Source organism: Euprymna scolopes, chromosome 29 (genome assembly GCF_053919585.1).
Source record: "Euprymna scolopes isolate OS-2025 chromosome 29, ASM5391958v1, whole genome shotgun sequence".
Lineage (NCBI taxonomy): Eukaryota > Metazoa > Mollusca > Cephalopoda > Sepiida > Sepiolidae > Euprymna > Euprymna scolopes.
Window position 1 is genome coordinate 1,616,746 of NC_136510.1, and position 23,846 is coordinate 1,640,591.

Genomic DNA, 23,846 nt, shown 5'->3' on the forward strand with positions numbered 1-23,846 from the left:
GTTTTTCTTAAATTTGAAAAAAAAATTTTTTTTTCAAATTTGAAAGAAAATTTTCAAATATAAAAAAAAAAAAAAATGTACTTTTCAAATTAAAAAAAATTATTTGAAACACAAAACAGAAAAAAAAATCCTAAGGCAATTTTGGTAAATTTCCATTACTAAGAAGTATGCATGTTTATGGAGGGTATTTTTCTTAATTTTTTTTTTTTTGTTGCTTTTTTGTTTCATAATTTTCTACTGTGAACAGCACATTCTCTTTGCTAAAACGTTTTTTAATTTTTTTTTACTGTAACCTCTCATGTCTTGTATAACAAAAATGAGCATCTTGCATCATTAAAAATTCACAACAAATGAGCCCGATTTTTTTTTCTTACTTTTTTAATTTTATAAAAAAAAAAAAAAAAAAAAAAAAAAGATATTTTTAAGCATCATTTTATTATTTCGATGCTGTTGGAACTGAACTTTCATATTTTTGGAGTAAAAAAAGTATCAACCAAATTTTTATTTAATTTTGGCTTTTCTTTTTAATCCTTGTTAAAATTTGAATTTAACTTTAAAAAAAAAAAAAAAAAAAAAAAAAATTTTCCAAATAATTTTAGGAGTTTATTTATTCCAATTCACTTATGAGGCCGTTAATCAAGCGATAATAAAAATGAAGGCTGACCATAAATATTATACATCGTCATAAAACAGAATTGTAATTACATCGTTGGGGTTACATGATAATTGGGAAAATTCGCTGTATGCTAACAATTTATGCAGTTTGGGTTTTTATACAATGGCATTTCATTCAATTCATAAAAAAGAATTTAATATTGCAAAAGTAAAAAAAAAAATCTCAGATTCCAATGGAATGATTACAAAATTTAATCCTAAAATTTAGTCCTAAAAATAACAGAAAAATTTATTTTTATTCAAATTCTAATTAAAACGCTTGTTTTTATATTTTTTGCAATTCTAATTTTTATAATAATTTTCAACAGAATGATTTATTAAAACTACTTAAATATAAAATCGGCCCCTAAAAATAACAGAACAAAATATTTCTAATACAAAAAACTAAATTATATACATTTTTTACTTAGAAAAAATATTAGCTAATAATCTCAAAAATATTTTTCCCACAAGCGGAATGTTGAAATATTTTCTTTTTCAAAACTCTAATAACCATTTTGTTTTTCTTTTTTCATTTTGTTTTTCTTTTTTTCAATCAAACACTAAAAAAAAAAAAAAAATGAAAAAAAAAGTTTGATTTTTTTTTTTACATTTTTGTTTTGTTTTGAAATTAAACATTTTCTCTTCATGAGAAAGATTTTCACCGTCCGCATACTGGCCTCCCTCCTCTATCTTAGAATTGTGTAAGTTCTTACAAGCTTCTCCAGATGTATTGGCCTGCAAAAGCCCCGGCCATAAGTATTACAGGGACATTCCAAGCATTTGCGGAATTGCATCCTTCTGTGTTGCAATGGCAATAAGTCATCTTGACCCCGCTTGTGCCGATCCTGTCCTTGCAAACACGACCATCGTATGCACCAATTTCACCGCTTGCAGCACATTGCCTGATATAACGGACTTGCCACTCGTTGTCAATTTTAACTGAAATAAAAAAAATTACAAAAATATATTTTAAAAGTTAAAAAAAAAATTATTTTCTAACCAAAAAATAATGACTTGTCACTAATTGTCAATTTTAACTGAAAGAAAAACATCTTTAAAACAAAATATCAAAAAAAAAAAAATTACTTCTTAAATGTAAAGCATTTATGTAAACAAAAAAATAATTATTTAAACAAAAAAATAATTATTTAAACAAAAAAATAATTATTTAAACAAAAAAATAATTATTTAAACAAAAAAATAATTATTTAAAACGTAAAAAAATTCATTTTCTAAACGTTAGAAAATATTTTTTAAATAACAAAAATAAATTACAAAAAATATATGAAATAAAAAAAAAATAACAAAAATAAAATTAAAACTTTTAAATAAAAAAACTGATTTTTGTTCATGCATATTTAATGTAAAGAAAAAATAAAACTAAATTGATTTTGTTGAAAATATTTTTCAAATAAGTAAATTACAAAAAATATACTAAAAAAAATAAATAAAATTATTGAAAAACTTAAAACATAATTAATGTAAAGAAAAAAAAATAAATTGATTATGTTTATTAATAAAGTTTATTAATGTTGTTATTAAAAAGATGTGAACGTAAAACGATTTGAGAGAGAGAGAGAGAGAGATACATTTCTCGCTTGCTGAAGTTGGGGTGAATGCCGAAAGAAAGAAGTATAGAATACGCACACAAAACTGAAATAAGGATAATATATGTATTTTTTTTTATATTTAATTATTTGGACTATTATCCTCCTCTTCTAGTTGTTTTCTACAACCTTTTGGCCAATTATTCCTTTGGTCTTCGTCAGGTTAACCGCAACGGGATAGGAATGTCGAATCCTCCAACTACATCCACAGCAATTACTGCTTTCAGTAGTTGTTATCTCACCACGATTTGGTCAATTAATCCTCTGATCGACTTTGGGTGGGATTGAACCGCTACCTCCAAACAATACTCACTTGGAATCTTGGATATTCCTGCATCTATCCACTACGCCACGGGCCCCAAAGGGCAATCAAGGTTGGATTTTTTGATCTTATAAATCCAAAATTTCCAATTGTCGGATCCGTACCGATTGTTATATTGAATCAATTTTTGGAATTATTTTGGAGAGGAGTAAATTTGTTTTTTTTATTTAATTATCTGGAGTATTATCCTCATTTTCTACTTGTTGCTTTCTACGACGATATCCCGTTGTGGTTAACCTGATGAAGACCAGAGGAATAATTGGCCGAAACATCTCCAAAATAATTCCAAAAATTCAATAAGGATAATATTTGTATTGAATTATTAACAATAGCAAGGAAAGTTCTTGCAAAACTGATTGTGTTTGTGGCTTTTGAAGTCCAACTATAATTACAGAAAATCTTTTTACGTCCAAGAATAGATGGCTCCTAGAATGTTCAAATAGGTTGTCACATTCAGTAAAGGAGAAGAGGCTTCTTATTTGTTGACAGTAATAAAAAAAAAAAAAAAAAAAAAAAAAAGAGAACATGGGTTTTTCGCATTCAGCACAACAAATAGGTCGTCCACTGATTGGTCATGGTGGAACGCCTTGGCCAATCGAACAAGGCCTTTTTTTAATATAGAACGAGTAGGCAAGAAAAGAATTATTTATGGGAGAAAATGAAGTAACCTTTTTTACATATAAAATACTACTTCACCCATTAATATAAACTTTTGTTCTACTTTGGACGCTTTACCCCTTTTTATTCGCATCTTCAAATCTAATATCTCTTTATCAGCTCCTTGTTCCCTAATTAGATCGATACCAATAACGTAGCTTGTTTGTGCTTTACTGAGAGGAAACAAAATGTGTCTGCGTGTCATCTACATAATGAGATCTCAACTACTTGCATGAGAAGTCACCATCTGGATCATCTGCTGGAATGAAGAATCGATCATCAGATTGTAATACTTTATTTTTGTGACACTAAACACACCAGCAAATCAAATTTATAATTCATGTCAATGAAACAAAAATACAAAACAAAAATTTATATATATATATATATATATATATATATATATATATATAAACTTATACATTTTAACTGCTGTTGATTGAAGAATCGATTTTTACAAAAAAGTACTATTTTTTAGATTTGTTGAGATAACACATTTTTGTAAACGTTTAAAACTAATTGTGTTGCTGATTACGAAAAAATTACTTCATAAATCTTGTCCTGTATTTAAAACATATTTTTTAACAGCTCCCCTCTCAATAAAAAAAAACATAAAAAGTTTGAAATTTAATGTGTAATGCTGCCATACTTAGTATGCGTGTGTACATGCATCATTAAAATTTTTTAAATGTAAAAAAATAATTTTTTTAAACAATTTTGTTTTTCTAAAACATAAAATAATCTTGTTTTTCTAAACGTAAAAAAATAATTCTTTGACGTAAAAAAAAAAAAAAGAAATTAAAGAATCGGTTAAAAAAAAAAGTCCAATTATTTTTTAGATTTATTGAAATAACACGAGCTAATAATAAAACCCAAGAAATTTTCTATAAACTCTTAGACCTCGAGATAGATAAGGTAGGAGACGAAGCTAGAGGGTCGGATAGGTGCGAGTCCAGCCTGGCTGATCTGATGGCTAGTTCACTTGGCTAAGCCAGACGGACCATAAACTAGTTATGGCCCGGCTGAAGCTAGGAAATAGGCCTAAGTTAGCGGGGTACTGGAAGTTAAACACCTCCCTTCTGGAGATACAAGACTTCCAAGATCAGTTAAGAGAATTGATTAAAAAGGCACTAGTGGGGGTGGTTACCGGGAGTAAGTGATGGTTAGGTCTCAAAGCCAAGATCAGAAGCTTCTCCGTCAAGTATGCCCAGCACCTCGCACTAGAAAAGGACAAGACGAAGAAGCAGCTAGAGCAGAAACTAGCCCGGGCTATAGGGGAGGGTGATAGTGTTAGTCAGGAACTAGGTAAGCAGGACCTTCTACGCGAGACTAGCGAGCGCTACGAAGGCCAAGTAGTTAGAGCTAGGCTTAGAAAGATAGGCAACGAAGCAGATAATTCTGATGCAGACGTGCGACGTGAGGTTTCTAGGCATGGCTAGGACAAATACACTGCGAAAGTCAGACATCCGGATGGACACACCCTGGAATCGACTCAGGAGATCTGCGAGAGGTTTCGAGAACATTTCGAGGAATGTTTTACGTAGCAGCCTGATCTTCCGGTCCTTGAGTTTAGCGACTATTTGGCCGACTCTCCTCGTCTCAATGTGGCTAGTTGCGAGGGCCGGGTGACGAAGTGGGAGGTCTTTACTGCGCTGAAGCAGGTCAGCTGTCACAGATCGCTGGGACTCGATGGTCTGCCATACGTATTTGAGGCTGTCGCCCATGTTTCTGCTTCTTCTGACGGATGTGTTCAACCATTGGTTTGCTCAGGGATCCATCCCGGGGCAAGTCACCAAGGGAGTGATCACATTGAAGAAAGGTGACGAGCATGGAGGGGAAGAGTTAGACGACTACAGGCCCATAACTCAGCTAAACACAGAGTTGAAGATTTTGTCCAAGATCCTGTAAAATCGGCTGCAGATTGTTATCGACGAGTCGGTTGAACCGGAACAGAACTATGCTGTGAAGGGGAGATTGATTCAGAACAACTTGCACCTGATCCGCACGATCCTAGAGGGAGGAATAGATGACGACACGGAAGCCCCGCTGATCAACTTAGATCAGTCCAAAGCATTCAATAGGGTCGACCATCATTTCCTGGCATGTCTTGGAGGCCGTCGGTTTTAAACCGGACTTCTGCAAGTGGATCTCTGTGATGTATCGATAGCCCACAGCTATCGTGCAAGTCAATGGAAAGCGCTCAAAACCCTTTGTTATCTCTCGGTGGTTCATCAGGGTTGTCTGCTGTCACCCCTGCTTTACATCCTGGCCTTGGAGCCTCTGCTCCGCAAGCTGAGATGTAGGGAGGCAAATTTGGCCCTGCGCGGAATGGCGTCTCAGCTGCCAAGGTATCCGCGTTCACCGATGATGTCACGGTCTTCAGAGACATTGAGATTGTGTCCGAGGTGTTTGCACAGTATGAAAGAATCACGGAGGCCAAGATAAACTGCAGTAAGTCCTGTCAGACTGCGGTTGGACGCCTGGAGTGGCAACGCAAACCTCCCAGCGCCCTTCAGCTGGACGGATGGCCCGGTTCAGATCCTTGGCGTGTGGTTTGGACCGGGTCTCCAGCTTGATTAGAACTGATTGGAGGTACGGTCAAAGGTGAAGGCTGTGGTCAACACGTGGCTTCCTAGGAAACTTTCCTTAAAGGGTAGAGCTGAGGCGTGCGCCACATACATCTTCACCGACTGGTGGTACTTCCTTTGCCTGCACAACACCTAAAAGCTTTGGTCAAACTCTTGCCCTCGCTCCTTTGGGACAGAGGAAGACTCTGGGTGAGCAGACAAGTCTGCTTCCAACGTCCATGTGAGGGAGGTTTGGGAATGCTGGACTTGAAGTGTCATCGAGACGCTGAAAGGCTAGCCTTCCTGAGCCACCACCTTCAAGAAGATCAACCGTGGCACATCGTGATTACTGCAGCCTTTCCCGACCTCATTCTCGACCCTGCTATCAAGAGTCATCGCAGGCCATGGGGAGACTCAGCCTTCCTGAAAGAGTGCCAAGCCATGCTATAAAACGACTACCAAGGTCCAGCGACCTTGTGACTGTTACCCGTAGGGAACTCCACAGGGATCTAGTGAGGGGGGGGGGCGCCGACGACCAACTATGCATGCGTTTGAGTTGGCAGCAGAGTGAGATCCGCTCCACGTTAGGCACCAGGTTCGAGTCATCTGAACAATTCGGAGTTCTCTCTGACCTGGCGACTGGCCCAAAATGCACTTCCACTTTAGATACAATGCAGTTCTGGGTTTTTGGAGTCACCTGCTTGTCCCCATTGCGGGACAACGGCCGTAGAAACGACTGATCATGCTTTCTTCGATTGCCACGAAATCCGCCAGTACTCGTCGTATGTCAGCAAAGTGACAGCTCGCATCGATCTCGAGCATCCTCACCCGATTACTGTATCCAATGTCATTGACAACGTGAGACCGCCGTGGGACCGGGAGAGACAAATGGTCTACATTACGATCCTGGCCGTGGCGAGAATAGGGATTTGGACATCGCGTCTGCAGGGTGCCCAGGGAGTGTTATCTTTTTCTGATCAGGATCTGATCGCTTTCTTTAAACACCAACTACGGATGAAGATCAGATGTGATAGAAGAAGGCTGCATTGTGCGGCATTTGACAGATGGATACATGTAGCAAGTCTGTGTGTACGAAAAAGAGCCAAGTTTGAATACGTGTTCCCCGCCTAGGTGTGGAACGCGCAGTTCTGTCAAGTGTAATCCATTTTCAGCCTCTTAGCTAGCCAAGTGAATGCTTCATCTCTCCCTAACTAGGAAGCCTCCAAGATCCCCATCCCCTCCTATCTGCAATTTTTCTTCTCACCCCTCACTCTAAATTTCACCCATCTTGAAGAGAAAGAAATCAATCACTAACTCCTCATCACTCACCCACAAAATTTTCTTTTCTCCATTTTGTCCCATCTATAGAGAATCCCCACTTAGAGACCGGCCTGCAGGAGCTCAGGTTCCTTTACAAACCAAGTGGAACAGACGGTCTATCAACTAGACAGGGTTGGGAGGGTCCTACTAACCACTTTTTTTTTTCTTCCCCCGCCCTCGACACAAATGAATTATCGTATCATCATTGTTATATTTTTGTTTTTACACAGAAATAAAAAATGTTTTAAACAATTGGGTGCCAAGTAGGACGTCCCCAAGTACGAGTGTAGTATTATGGTGAAAGAAGATTCTAGCTAAAAGAAACTTTTTAGTTCTAGAGTGACAAGGATGACCAACGACCCCCATCTGCCCCCCTTTTGAGCTGGCCTTGTGCCTAAGTTTTTTGTTCATATTCATTTTTTGTCTGAATAAAAGATTTAATATCTCAAAGTGTAGTATCTGTTCTTACTACATGTAATTATGCTTGTAACTTTGCGATATAAAGTGGGGGATCACTTTTGTATTAATTTAATGTAAAATGATCACCCACTTTATACCGAGTCAGTCTCAAAGCCATTCAAGTCATTCTCCGGATCATTCAAGTTGTTTTTGAAGGATTCCAGTTATTTTTTAAGCATTCAAGTCATTCTTAAGGTCATTCAATTCATCCTTAAGTTCATTAAAGTCATTCTAAGTCATTTACTTTTTATTTATTTAAGTCATTTCAGCCCATTTTTTGGTCATTTTAGTTTATCTTTAAGAATTTCATGCTAATTCTACATTCACCCATTAATTCATTACACGAGAGCACACAACTAATGACTATCGGCCTTGTTTTCTTATGTAACGCTAGACACTGTTTTTTGAACCGATTAAGTGAGCAAAACCACTAAAAGTTTTTACAGATAGGTAGAAGAGTAACTTATCTTGATTTGATAACATTTATGTATTTAAACTTTTTACGACTTTTTCAAACCTCTGTGGATTATAAAACAAACCCTTTAACATGTACTATCGTCACACTCAGCATGTGTGCATCATGCACCATTTTTATGCAACACCTGCTGCACAACTGGTAAAAACAGGACGCATATAAGTGAAACCAGGTTTGACAAATTTATCCAGAATCCAGAGAGGGATCAGTGCCACCAAGTTTCATCAATACAAAATAAACATGCAACATCTCTAAAGATCTCCATTATTAATATGAACAATAGTATAGTTTGGGGGCACTTCTGCATGTCAGTGACATTAACAACAGAGCCGAGTTATCGACCCCTGTTCTTCGAAAGAGATTTGACGCCTAGTGGCCATTATATGAACCTCAAATATAAACAAGTGTTTACAATAACGCAAAAATATGAAAATCGAAACATTTATTGTATAAAAATGTATCAAAATATAATTTTAATGTTTTAATATAATTTCTTTTCAATGATTCATAACTGAAAATAATAAATATGATAACAACAGGAAACATTTATAGATTGTTTTTATAATTATTTTTAGGTTTAAGAATTTTTTTTTTGTACAGAAAGATTGTATAAAAATGTAGCAAAATATAATTTTAGTTTGCACACACTTTAGAAAAGGAAGAGTTATGGACCCCTGTTTTTTGCCTGATGAGTGACATCTGTGGGCGGTTCTTGAAACTAAAATACACACATTCGCCTCATGTCACTGACATGCAGAAGTGCCAGTCTGGGCTTCAAACAGACAAATACCAAATTTCATGAGTAATAAATGCAATACTTTATGGTTAATGTTAAATTATTCTAACAAGACATGAGCCGAATACAAAGAAAGAATTAGGTTTATATTGCTGCAGAGCATTTTTTAATTAAAGGAAAAGTCACTGTTCATGAAAAGCTGAATAGCAGCTCCTGCTGCTAATTTAAACAGAGCAGAGAATCCAGAGGGAAAATAGAAAGTTTACTCATATTTTCGTGTGAGTGTATACGAAAGGTTCTCACACAGAAAACACATCAAAGACAAATTCTTATTTCTAGGACAATAGATTATCTATTATTATACTGAAGACAAGCTAATCGGCGTTTGTTTCCCTAAAGCTTTTATATTGATATTTTAATTACGCAAACTATATGTTAAAATATTCCCCAGTTTTCAGATTCAGTTTGAAAAAAAAAAAAAAAAAAAAAACTTTTGCTCTAATCAGTCATAATTTGAAATTGCTACAACACTTGGTACATTTTTTACAAAGGTTTCTGCCTATAACTCTCGTCCTCTCTCACTATGTTGTTTGATCCATGCGGTCTTATTTTAGACAATCACTTAATTCCATTTCTGTTTTTTGTTTATTAACACTGAAAGGTAATCTTCCTCATCCCATCTCTTTTTATATTGAGGAAGATAGACAGTAAAGAAATAAGATGCTGGTGAAAATGTTGACAATTGCTATTCTCTCTCTCTCTCATTGTTTACTTTAACCTTCCTCCTTCTCTTTCTATACCGACGAAAAAAGACAATGGAAATATTTCACCCATAGCTAGAAAGAAAAAAAAAAAAAAAAAAAAAAAAAAAGAGAAATAGGAAGATATAATAAAAAGAGATTAATTTTGAATTTGTCTTTTTCTTTTTTTTTTCAATTTAACTGGCTTTGCAAACTCACTTCTTTTAATATTTTACTGCCGTTTTCCAATCATTAGAAGCACACATTAATAAACTAATGATGGTGTTTTATGTGTTTGAATACAAATATTTAAAAACGGTCATGAGTTTATCAAAGAAATTCTGATGATAGGATACCCCATGAAACTGCAGCAAAAAATGTCAAGATAAACCACATTATTTACTAATTGTTATAAAGCTACGAAAAAATATTCAGCCTTTGTGCATGTAAGTTTTGATTTGGTTCTGTTCAGGTTCCGCGAAGATGATTTCCGTGTTATCATACAGGTTGTTCCATCAACCAAACTCCAACCTCTGTCCCATCACTACAATATTGCATCCCTTTGCTTCACAAGGATTGCAATGGAATGTGCCCTGATGAACTCAATCGCACTTGTACCTCCTCAGTGTACATATCCCTGACAAAGACGTTTGGCAACAAAATCCCACCCCTTCACTGTAAAGTCCTTTCTGCTTTAAATAGCTTTTCCTTCGGATTGCTAGACTTTGGAATTCTCTCCTTGTTACCTGCTTTCCTGACTGTACTGACATGCAGAAGTTTAAATGTAATGTAAACCAACATCTCACTCATCTCCACTAAACATGGTCCCAAATAGGAACCCCTTATGTCCAAGTGGTAATAGGTTTTGTTTGGAGGTGAACATGACTAAAAAAAAAATTTTTAATAAATAAAGCATAGCGTTTTCTATTTACTCTTCCTAATTAGAATAGAGTTCTCTAGGTAGCCGGTAGTGCAAATGTAAACAAAAAACACTAATTTCACAAACAGTGAAAGCAAGCATATTGATGTAAGAGATAAAATATCTGCTGTTTACTTTCAAATCGTCTGGCAATCAAGTTTCGAATAATTCAAATGAATTTTTCACACTTCAAATACTTTTGTCATCAAAATCTGTGAAATCGCACAATTTTCAATCAAATCGTTTTATTGCCTGCTCTTGTTGGGAACCCACCACAGTGCATCAGGATGAAGATTCACATGCCTCTTCAAAATGACTTAGTCAACAAAACATTGTAGTCTAAATTGTATTGTAAAGAATCTACTGTTGATTTTATAAAGTTAGTAGCATTTCAGCGCGGCGTTGCCTGGGTGTTTGGAGGTGCATGTTGAGCAAAAAAGAAAAAAAAAAAAAAAAAAAAGCGATCAATTTTTTAACTTTGAACCCTTAAAATTTATTGTTTTGGGCTCAAATCAAGTTATTAAGTTAGATCAATGTTCAGGGAACCTATATCTACAATTTCAAGTGTTTAGACCCAAAATTGTCGGAGGAGTTTGGTAGAGTTCTCAACGATCAAATCATTGAACTTTGACCCTTTTAACAGCCAAATTTCTGGCCGAAAATGGATCAAAGATTTTCCCAAATCTCAGTACCCTGTATATCAAATTTCGAGTCTGTAGACTTAAAATTGACAGAGTTATTGCATAGGGAAATGTAGACAGACAGACAGATACATAGGGACGTCCACTTTTATAGATAGATTTTTGCATGATGTCTTGAATTCAAGTTTAAAAGGTCAACTATCATGGTTCAATTGTGTTCTATACAGAAACATTCATTTTGAAGCGCCTATGTCTTCTCGAAGAACCTACTGTTGATTTTATATGTCAGACCCTTCTGCTTATGCTGTGATAATACTTCTCAAATACACTTGTGATGTTTGGCTGCACATTTTATTAAAATCAAACTTTCTTCCTTAATCGAATTTTTTCGATTACCAATACTTATTGGAGACATTCCAATACAAAACCTAAACTGAAACTACTAAATAAAATGAAATGACAGCTCAATAGAAAATAACAATCAAACAAGACACAATCTGAAACAACAATTCGCCTCCTCCCTTGAGGCTTGCATTTACAAATATCTGTGGACTAAGAACTAACTTAGATGATGTAGAATCATTTTTCCTAGCAAACTCTCCGAATATCTTAGCACTAAGTGAAACTACTTCGCACTCCTCCATTCCCTCTAGCATTTTTAACATGTCTGGTTATCTTCCACTTTGTCGTAAGGATTCTGACAGACACATGCACACTCCCATGACTAGGGAATCCAAACTAGAATCAGATGGTCAAGCCTTCATGGGTTTTAGACTAACTTTACAACATAGCGTTAGTTACTTATACTTTCTTTATTGTTCTTCCTCTACCCAGCACTGTACTCTAATCAATCACGTCTGACAGCATAGATGTAGCACACTTCCTTGACACTAGGACCCAAATACATGTATTTGGTGACTTTAACGCCCATTACAATAATTGGCTTAGCTTCTCTAACTACACAGACACAGCTGGTAGCATCATCCATAACTTTGTATATTCCATTCTTTTTTTTTTTTTTTTTTTTTACACAGTGATCACCACTTATCAAGGCCTGGAAGCCACTCAGGGATAAGCGCTATTGCAAGTACATTACGTTAGTGTGGATATTTGATGAAGTGTTTACTTAAGGGGGCGGTTCATTAGGAATTTGTTAACATTGGACTTGAAGACATCCAAGTTGTAAACCTTCAACCTCCTTTACGTGCACCTTTTCAAACGAATCCTTATATTGGACTCTGAAACCTATGTAGAATTTCAAATTGAACTGTCTTGGATACAGACAGTACCATTCCCGACCCATCTCCTAGATATTCAGGACCAGCAAGCCTCACTTCTGGATCTATTTTTGACAATAGCTCCTGAGGACTGTAACTTCCCACTCGGGAATGCTGATCATGCTGTGATAATGATAGACATCACTAAACTCTTGACCCCAAGTTGAAGACAAGGTACTACAATAAGGCTTACTGGGATGCCATTAAAGATCACATTAGAGATGCCCCATGAGAAAATATTTTTTCTCTTCCTGTGGAACTGTGTGCAAATGAGACCATTGAATGGTTCAAAGCAGCAATTGAAGCACATGTGCCCACACAGAAGCTCTATAGCAAACCCCACTCTCCTCGATGGTTTACTTGTGCAGTTGCCTTTGCTCAGAGGCAACATGCATATCACAGATTTATCTGGCATAAGGCCAGTACAAACAGGCAAAAGTTTAAAGAAACTAGAAGTAATTGTAAAAAAGAAATAGCGACAGCTAAGAGAGAATATACCCAAACCACCAAGAAATGCATTGAAGCGCAGAAATTATAAATCATGATTTCTGGAAAATCTACAATAGTGTAGTAAATAATGAGCAATTAACAATTCCCCTACCATCCAGCAATTATGAGGTTGTTTACATGGCAACCGAGAAAGCTAACATGCTTGCCCGTCAGTTTGCTTCAAACTCTACATTGGTCCCAGCAAACCACTTCCTCACTGATTTTCCTTTGCGGACAGAACCACAGTAGATGATCTGAAAATCATCCCTTCTCAAATGCATGATATATATAACATGTCTGGTTATCTTCCACTTTGTTGTAAGGACTTTGACAGACACTTATATAAGTTGAATTTTTTCTCACTCTGACAGTAATATTAAAAGCCTACTTTTTCTCTTTAAAAATTATTAAAACCAACTTAATATACTCAGTTATAGATATGCGAGCGACTACATAACAATTTGCATATTCATCTAACAAACGTTCCTTAATTATTTATTTTTTATCGTTTCTTATTAAAGAATTAGTTTCATTTTACTATTACATTGAATTTTATTTATACATAATTTCTACAGTTTGCATAAGTGCATAGAATTTCTAGCACACACACACGTGTGTGTGTGACATTGTTGGTGTGTATGCAAAAATCTTTACCAAACTTCTTTTCTCAATATTTTGCCTACAGAGTTTAAATTTGATATATAGGGTATTTGATTTTTAGCTGGTAAAATAGCTGCTAAGAGGTCGAAATTGAAAAATAAAAACATTAACCATGGCCTTGTGTAAGTAAACTACACCCATTTATTTTTCTGCATATACGCTAATTAAAAATTATAGGCTAAATATTTTTTTTGCAGTTTTTGTATATGCATGTAATTTAGGTCATACGCTAATGGATAAGGTTGGAGAGCTATACGTTTTGGTTTCAATTCTAGTTGATAGCATAAAAATCTTTTCTTTTTTTTTTTACTTTTTAGGTACAATATAATATTCAGTACAGAATTGGCTCTATAATAATAAATTTAAATATAATATGTAAACATATTTTATAACCAGGCAATGCCAGGCAGCCTGCTTTATATATATATAAAAATTATTTCCACAGCCAAACAACAAGAGCCATGACAGCCAACAAACTGGAAATCCAAGACTCAAGTTCTGCCATCATCAGTTAGACATATCTGAACTTGGAATTCGAAACCCAAACATCTTGCATGCAGGTTTCGAATCCCGAGTTTACATATGCCCAACTGATGAGCTCAAATGAGGGCGAAACTCGAGTCTTGGACCTCCAGTTTGTTGGCTGTCATGGCTCTTGTAAGCTGCAACGTAGTTTGGTTGTTTAAATAATTATATAATCTCTCACATTCTGAAAATATATATATATATATATATATATATATATATAACAGTTGTGCAGCTATGACATGTAAACATGCAAGCAATTAGTGGGGACACTACTGTATATCTATGAATGGATATTTATTATTGTGACGGGAGAATCAGAAAGAAAGGCTTAATTGAGGTCAGAACAAGTTTCATATAAGCACCATTAGGATTGCCAACTGTGATTAGTAAATAATTAAAAAAAAATGCGGATGGAGTGGCGGGGGTTGTTTGGTGATGATGCAAATGGACAGGTATGTGGAGCCAACACTTGTCATAAGTTCGCATACAAAACATGGAATAAAAACATCTAAATCCGGAGTGGGGGTAGGGGATAATTTTCCAAAGGAGTCATGTGAGAGACATTTATTAAGGGCTAGATTAACATATTGAACTTAGTTCATACAAATCTACATTATTATTTTTTAAAGCAGTCAAATCAACATTGAAAAAATACAATCAATTGTAATAAAGATTAATGTCTTATAAATTTTCCTACTGTCTGTGTGTGTGTGTGTGTGTGGCACGGTTTATCTCAGCCTACAAGCAACCCACCCACAACAAAATAACGATTTACTGGATATTTTTCCGATATTCACTGGAAGTTATTATCTCCCTTAGTAAGTTTGATTTACTCCTGTGTTATGTGTGTGTGTGTGTGTGTGTGTGTGTGTGTGATGCGGTTTATCTCAGCCTACAAGCAACCCACCCAGGCAAGTTAGGTACTGAAATAAAGCTTATGACCCAGCGGATGTTTTAGTGATATTTATATCCATGTTTGGTGTATGGAAATTGTAAAAATATGCAAAAAAATAACGATTTACTAAACAACGTTTCATTTACTGGATTATTGTTTTTGAAAATTGTAAATTTTTGTCATGTTTATAATACTAGAGTTATGGAGTCTGAAAAGATAAGGTTCGACTCCGATTGAATTGTAAGATTCCAAAAATTCTGACTTCCTCCTTATTTTAAAGAGTTCACGTATTCAGTAATAATCAAAGTTGGATTAAAGTATTTGACTTCAAATGCAAATATCTTACAAGTCTAGTTCCTTGAAAAAACCTTGAAGTTTTGTTGTTTTGGGTCAGTGTGGAATAAACACAAGTCTTGGGGAAAAAAAAGGAGTGGATCAAAAAAAAAAAAAAAAAGCTTGGAGTTGTTGGAAAAAATGAAAAAAAAATCTTTTTATAATCAGCAAATATTGAAATGATTCAATAAAAATGTTAAACAGCACTTTTTTCTTCATTTTGTCGCGATTTTTTTCTCCATCATACACAATAGCGTTATTATATTCACTATTGATGGTTCTTCCTTTCTCAAGCTAATTGACGGACAAAATACTTTGCGACTCAAAAAATATAGAAACCAAAGAACCAAAACCTTGCCTGCTGATGCTTGCATCTTCGTCATTTTAGATGGTTTTCACCTACAGCTGTATACCTAGCTGATTTGCCTGGGGTGAAGTGGTAGATCCATGTTTCATCCATTATGTATTAATACATAAACTTTCGTTTATTGCAATGAAACAGTTACAAGTAATGCTTTGACTCAATGTGTTGTTTTTGATTGATTGTAAACAAACACAGCAATCACTTTGAACACTGATTTTAATCAACAAATGTCCATGCAAATACACGAATATCTTGGCTTCTGATATATTCAACTTCTTTACTATCTCATACAATCTAAATTTATGATCGACCAAGAGTTTGTAGACCTTTTTTTATGTTTTCCAGAACAAATATGTCAAATTTGAGTCAGTATTAATTATTGATTAAATATTATTTACGCCTGCGTAGTAGAATCCAAATCTATAGGATTATAAAACTCTAGAATGTGTGCCCTTGCTTGAATCTTGTCTTCGACGACCGGGTGACTCCATCTTTTAAAAAAGGGATAACAAGTGAAGTTATATATATATGCGTATGAGCTTGGCGTAGAGGCTAAGGATTGAGGGTGGATAGTTGTATCTTTTCGATTTTAGCTGATGATGGCACCCAAGTGAGTATATATATATATATATATATAATTTGATCTCACTACCATATATTAGGATCAACATAATAATCGATAGAGAATTGTCTCTATAATAATAAATACGTAATCTGCATGAAGTAAATATCATACTTAAGCATATCTTACAACCAGGCAATGCTGAGCTGCCTACTAGTAAACTTATAAAGCCTGAACAGTAGTTTTCCTATCAGAAAGCAATGCTTTATCAACACACAAAATTCACATTTTTTTTGTTTTTGTTTTGAAAATGTGCAGGAGTAACTTTATTTGATTGTAATTTTTAAATGAATATCTGATAGCTTTTTTTTTTTTTTTTTTTTTTTTTTTTTACACATGCTATTTGAAGGTTAGGACTTCATAAAAATTACTGGGATTTTATATTAGTGGTACCATCTATAATGCAAGTCCCGGAACTTATTTAGTATTAACAATTCTGAAACATTTTTTTGTGATTATAAAACTCACATGATCTGTACAAAAGCACTAAATACAACACTAGAAATTTGACGAGAGCAGATTAGAGATAAACGATGGGAAAGATCCGACCTAAACAATGTCAATAACTGATCTAAAAGAGATGACAAGTATGACTTCCTCACATATGTGTAGATCTGTAACTATGAAAATTACAAATGTATGTGTATGTGTGTGTGTGTGTGTGTGTGTGTGTGTGTGTGTGTGTGTGTGTATATATATATATTCAAATGTTTATTTTTGAAATATCGTTTATTTCAATGTATACCGTTTTCATTTAACGGGTCTAGATTGTTATGTTAAAAATCTAATCACCGTTAATTTCGTGTTAAGCTCAATGTATCTATATAATTGGTGCAGAGATTTCCCAAATACCATGTTTATCATGTAAAAAAATCAGCTTTTTGTTTTTAACATCAAATGGAAAATCATCTGAAGAATTGGTGGCGACAGGATATTTTTATGGACACATAAATCGTAAAATTGCCTTCCCACTAATGAAACCGCTGTAATGAAAAAATCCAGGAGAAAACACAAGTTATAAAAAAAAAAAAAGTAAGTCTTTGAATTTCAACAAAGTTTTTCACTATATATATATATATATATATATATATATATATATATACACACACACACTAGCAGGTTGCCCGGCATTGTCCGGTCGTAAAATATGCTTAAATATAATATTTTGATTAATGCAGATTTCGTATTTATTATATTGGACCCAATATATAGTAATGATTTAAAAAAAAAAAAAAAAAAAAAAAAAAATGACTTGTTCTCCACCACTGAGAATCGAAACCAAAAAGTTTAGCTTACAATTTACTTTTACTTTTGACGTTAATGCCTGAGCTATGAAGACATATTTGCTGCAAGGCTAAAAATTAAAACATGAAGCAATAACTATTACGATATGCATGCATATTAGTAATGCCCTCATTCGACCTTCACCTGACAAATTCTATTTCTTTAATTTTCACACTTTTGCACCATTTTTTCCCGGCTAATTAGCATGGGTTCAAATACCCTATATATTAAGTTTCATTTCTGTAAACCAAAAACTGACAGGAGCTTGGTAGGAAAATTTTTTTAAATAAATATACGCATACATAAATATATATAGAAAGGGGTTAGTGTTTATTATAACCTTTTTTCGCAAATATTACACAAGTATAAATCATATAAAATATCTCCAATATAATTACACCGAATAGTTAACTAAAGATCATCCTGTAAGAAAACCGAAAAAAAAAAAAAAAAAACTAATAGGGAATTAATTAAAATGAATGTTTAAAAGAATATGCAAATTAGCTAGATCTTTTGAAGATTAATGCAATTCCACGACCCATATATAACAAAGTTGTATTTTCTCTTTAAATAAGTTTTTTAAAAAAAGGGGTTTTATTATGAATATCAATACACAAAAAAAAAAATTTATAAGAGTATAAAAGATATATTACAATAGAAAAATGCGAGCATGAAAAGTAATATGGGTAAGCTTAAACATGGAAAAGTAAAGGACTAGTTGTTAAAACTGGAAAAGAAAAGGACAAAATATTCTAGTAAAAAAATATAAATTTATAACTTAAAATATTGCAGCATTAAGAATTGATCAAATAATGTTATAAATTGAATGTAAAGAAAAATAACGAAAGTGTGGTAAAATATTTCTTTCTTTCCGAACACATTGATATTTTTTATTTAATTGACAATGTTTTCAAACTGTTTGATTTCTTAGCTTCGTTTGTGCCAACACAATAAGGTAACAGAGAAAAATGCTTTTATAGAGACATCATCTAAACACTTCGCTTTATATAATGAGAATTAATCATTGATACTAGAAGTTTAAGGTGTAGAAAATAAATATATTACATCTTCAGAAACCCGGGAGAAGGGGGGGGATAATAAGAGCTAAGTGTGTGAATATGAAGGTAATCAAATGGTTAAAACAACTGTCAGTTAAGGCAAATTGAACAATGGCCAACTCTCTGATCAGATAAACTGGAAATGAAAGAATGCTTAAAGCCTTCAATTGGTGAATCATAAATTATATTTGACTCAACCTTCAATTGGTGGATCAAATTACATGTGATTCAACCTTCAATTGGTTAATCATAAATTACATTTGACTCAACCTTCAATTGGTTAATCATAAATTACATTTGACTCAACCTTCAATTGGTTAATCATAAATTACATTTGACTCAACCTTCAATTGGTTAATCATAAATTACATTTGACTCAACCTTCAATTGGTTAATCATAAATTACATTTGACTCAACCTTCAATTGGTTAATCATAAATTACATTTGACTCAACCTTCAATTGGTTAATCATAAATTACATTTGACTCAACCTTCAATTGGTTAATCATAAATTACATTTGACTCAACCTTCAATTGGTTAATCATAAATTACATTTGACTCAACCTTCAATTGGTTAATCATAAATTACATTTGACTCAACCTTCAATTGGTTAATCATAAATTACATTTGACTCAACCTTCAATTGGTTAATCATAAATTACATTTGACTCAACCTTCAATTGGTTAATCATAAATTACATTTGACTCAACCTTCAATTGGTTAATCATAAATTACATTTGACTCAACCTTCAATTGGTTAATCATAAATTACATTTGACTCAACCTTCAATTGGTTAATCATAAATTACATTTGACTCAACCTTCAATTGGTTAATCATAAATTACATTTGACTCAACCTTCAATTGGTTAATCATAAATTACATTTGACTCAACCTTCAATTGGTTAATCATAAATTACATTTGACTCAACCTTCAATTGGTTAATCATAAATTACATTTGACTCAACCTTCAATTGGTTAATCATAAATTACATTTGACTCAACCTTCAATTGGTTAATCATAAATTACATTTGACTCAACCTTCAATTGGTTAATCATAAATTACATTTGACTCAACCTTCAATTGGTTAATCATAAATTACATTTGACTCAACCTTCAATTGGTTAATCATAAATTACATTTGACTCAACCTTCAATTGGTTAATCATAAATTACATTTGACTCAACATTACATTGGTTAATCATAAATTACATTTGACTCAACATTACATTGGTGGATCAAATTATATTTGACTCAACCTTCAATTGGTGGATCAAATTATATTTGACTCAACCTTCAATTGGTGGATCAAATTATATTTGACTCAACCTTCAATTGGTGGATCAAATTATATTTGACTCAACCTTCAATTGGTGGATCAAATTATATTTGACTCAACCTTCAATTGGTGAATCAAATTATATTTGACTCAACCTTCAATTGGTGAATCAAATTATATTTGACTCAACCTTCAATTGGTGGATCAAATTATATTTGACTCAACCTTCAATTGGTGGATCAAATTATATTTGACTCAACCTTCAATTGGTGGATCAAATTATATTTGACTCAACCTTCAATTGGTGAATCATAAATTATATTTGACTCAACCTTCAATTGGTGAATCATAAATTATATTTGACTCAACCTTCAATTGGTGGATCATAAATTATATTTGACTCAACCTTCAATTGGTGGATCATAAATTATATTTGACTCAACCTTCAATTCATTGTACTTCAAATCTGACAAGTGATCATTCACTTTTATAAGTAAATCCAGTTAACAGTATGTGTGTGCAGGATTGTTTGCTTCAATAATGGCTCTCATCTTAAGGAAGCCCCCCTCCCCCTGAAAAGCTTCTGGGACTGATCTACATCAAATCCGTTGCCAAGGTCACTGGAAAAATGGTTAAATCATTCTTTCGCTCTACAAGGTATCTCACTTCTGATGTAATCCTCTATCTGTACAAGATCCAAATACATTCTAAAATGGAGTACTGTTGCCACATCTGGGGAAGAGCTGAGAAAACCATTTCTCTGCCATAAGTGTAAAAAAATTACTTTGAAATCTAGAGGCCGATATCCTCTTCTACTTTCTACTACGGCTTTTTTACAAAAGAGCTGTGTTTTATTTTTTCTGTTATTTTCATGGCAAGTACTCGGCTGAGCTTCAATCTGTGGTCTCCCTTTTATAAAACATTTTCAATATTCATCTAGCTACAATCAGTCAAGAATTTCCCTTTCTCTATACAAAAATTAAATAAATTTTCCATGATCAATGTTTCTTTCCTACAACTACCCGCTTGTGGAACATCAACCACCAGTGTTGTCTCACCAGCTATTGACACTCAATAACCTTTATTCTCAAGTGGCTTTCGGCCTTGATAAATGGCAACTCCCTAGTAAAAAAAAAAAAAAAAAAAAAAAATCTATACATATAAATATCTTGTTTTATATATTAATGTAGTTTATTTTTGCTGTGCTTACAAGGACGCTGAACATTTATGCATTAAAATATAAAAGTATATTTTTATTCTCTGCATGTCACTGATTTAGTCACACTCCAGGTAAAGGCTCCTTCAGTCTTGACACACTATGAAATTTTTGTGGCAAGAGGTGCGCAATTGCCACCGACACCTCTCCCGAGTCGACATTGTTAAATACTAGTGGCACTTGAAGAGTGTATACATGTTCAGGATGAGTGAAAACAATGCCGAGATAAGCGGAGTGCACATACAGTGCATTGAATTCCCAAATGCTCACCCATCTGGTACTAACCACGCTCAACATTGCTTAACTTCAGTGACCTGATGAGAATCGTGTGTCAACATGATTATGCCAGTTACACCATAAAAGTTATAGAATAAGCAGTCCATAGAAGTTGATGAAAGTTGATCTTGTGAATTTTCTAACCAGCCACTTTTCATGGGTTTCAATTAGAGACGGTTTATAAAACATCTTTGGACATCCAGGCATCCTCAACTTCCATGCCTATTACGATATTTCACTTATACACTCAACGCGGTCATGGCTGTATAGCACAAAGTTTTCAGCTGTGCATTGTTTATTTAGTGGACAGATGTATTTCTTTCAGTGCATCTGTAAATATCCTTACAGATGTCGCTATATCTTTAGTCAGAAGTTATTTTTCTGGCTAGTTTTCATCTGTCAGGAACCTGCATAAATTCCTGTCATTATGGTAACCCAAAGACGGATATTTAATTCTGACATAAAGGGAGATAATTCAGTAGCCTAGTGAATTGTTAATATTGTTTGTGATTAAATTTTTTTTTGTTTTTTTTTAAGTGTCTTTAATTATAAAATTTGCAAATCAGTTGAAACTGAATGGAAAAAAAATGTTCATCTTTTTTACTGTACAGGCACAAATATACAAGTAAAATTATACAATCATCAAAAAGTCCCTACACAGATCAATCTTTCCATGTTAATCATTTCATCAGGAGTTCAACAAGGTAGTTGAATCCCCGACAAGACGATTAATATCATTGAAACAGATTGATTGGTGTCAGGATTTACTGATGTTTATGATTTTACTTATAAAAGCTATATATATGCATTGAACACTTTGGAAAAAACAATGGCTTTTTAATACATTTGAACTTAAATAAATGTGTGTTTATGTGTGTGCAGGCTACGTTGTTGTCTAGTGATTTCTTTATTAGTGTAGAAGATTAGCCTGTACATTATATAGAGAGATATACGGACGGACACACACATACACATGTATATGTATTTTTTTTTTTTTTTTTTTTTTTTTTTTTTTTTAATTTTCTTCCTTTGAAGATTGTAACGCTGGGTATGGGGCAGCCAAACCAGCTGCCAACATTGCCCTGCTTTTTATTGAAACCAACCGAGAGCTCTTTTTAGTATCCTCGTTGTTCCTTTAAGTGGCACCTATAATAACTGGTATGTATGTGCATGTGAAAATTATCAACTTGCTTTTTACACTTATGCAATCCCCCTCACCAATTAGAAATCACATTACCTAAAAAAAAAAAAAAAAAACGCACACACACACAATTTGGACTAACATGTTTCCTGTATGTAATTATTATTTATGTATATAATATATAGAAAGGTCATAGGTTATCAGAATACAAGAAATAGAAATATGTCAGGTGTTGAGAGGATGAAAACAATTTGTTTTGTTTATGAATCGTCTCATTCCAACGTTGCCCGGTTATCAAATATGTCGAACATAAAACAAAACTTGGCAATGGTATGTATTGGGATTATTCGGACTACTTTTTTTTTTTTGTTATTTTTTTTTTGTTATTTCATCCCAAACAATGCACAGTGCCACTTAGATGTAAGGGCTACTATTGGTATTTATTTGTTGCACCAGATAAGCAAAATGTGAGACAAGGTTATTTTTAATGTGGGAGGAAAACCAGCTCCCCAAACAGGGGCTCTCTGGAAATAGGCAAAAATAAAAATTGCCTCAGTATAGAAGGGTTCGCCTTCCATTGACCAAAGACAAATTAACCTTGCAGACTCCGAACAGACACTACACTGTGATCCCAGCCGAGAGGCCAGATCTACATTTTTTAGAGACCAAATTTACAGGATTACTATGTAGGGAGTTGAGCAGCGAGATGTCTGTTCATTCACATTACAAGTGAACTTCTGCATGTCAGTACAGTCAGGGAAGCAGGGACTCTGAAGCGAATCCTGAAGTCTAGTAGTTTGAGGGTAGAAACTAAGTTTCTTCAGCATCTAGGAATATCTATAGTGTAGGGGTGAGAATTTGCTGCTTGTCAGGTTAGTCGGGGAGAGGAGGTATTTACGTTTACAAGCACTTTGAGTTCAGAGTGCATTCCATTAAAATACTTGTAAAACAGGTACAGAGATGCAACATTGCGGCGATGAGACAGAGATTGGAGATTGGTTGCTAGTGTGACTGATTAGGTTGGTGACTCTTTTTTTAACCCTGTCTAAGAGCGAGAAACTAGTAGATGCACCAGCTCAGATGTGGCAACAATACTCCATGCATAAGCAAATGGTGGCTTTGTAGAGGTACAGGATACTCTCAGGTGTGAGTAACTTAGCATAGTAAAGAGCCAACTTTCGCAGCTGCAGCAGCCTTGGCAATTACCTCAATGTATCTGTTCCAATTCATGTTGTCAGTGAATATTAAGCTTAGGAGTTTGAAAGAAGTATTGTATCATTAACCATAGCTATTAGTGGTTGAGAAGCCTTCTTGTA

General features: G+C 34.0%; 1 protein-coding gene across 1 annotated transcript in view; it reads right to left on the reverse strand.

Moving 5' to 3' along the window:
- Positions 1-394: 394 nt before the first annotated feature.
- The window catches only part of LOC145252430 (UPAR/Ly6 domain-containing protein crok-like), an 81,302-nt gene continuing 57,850 nt past the window's right edge, over positions 395-23,846 (reverse strand). The window contains exon 3 of the mRNA XM_080111827.1: positions 395-1,596. Coding sequence (XP_079967953.1) covers positions 1,367-1,596 — 230 coding nt within the window. The 3' untranslated portion in view covers positions 395-1,366. The remainder of the gene's footprint in view (positions 1,597-23,846) is intronic.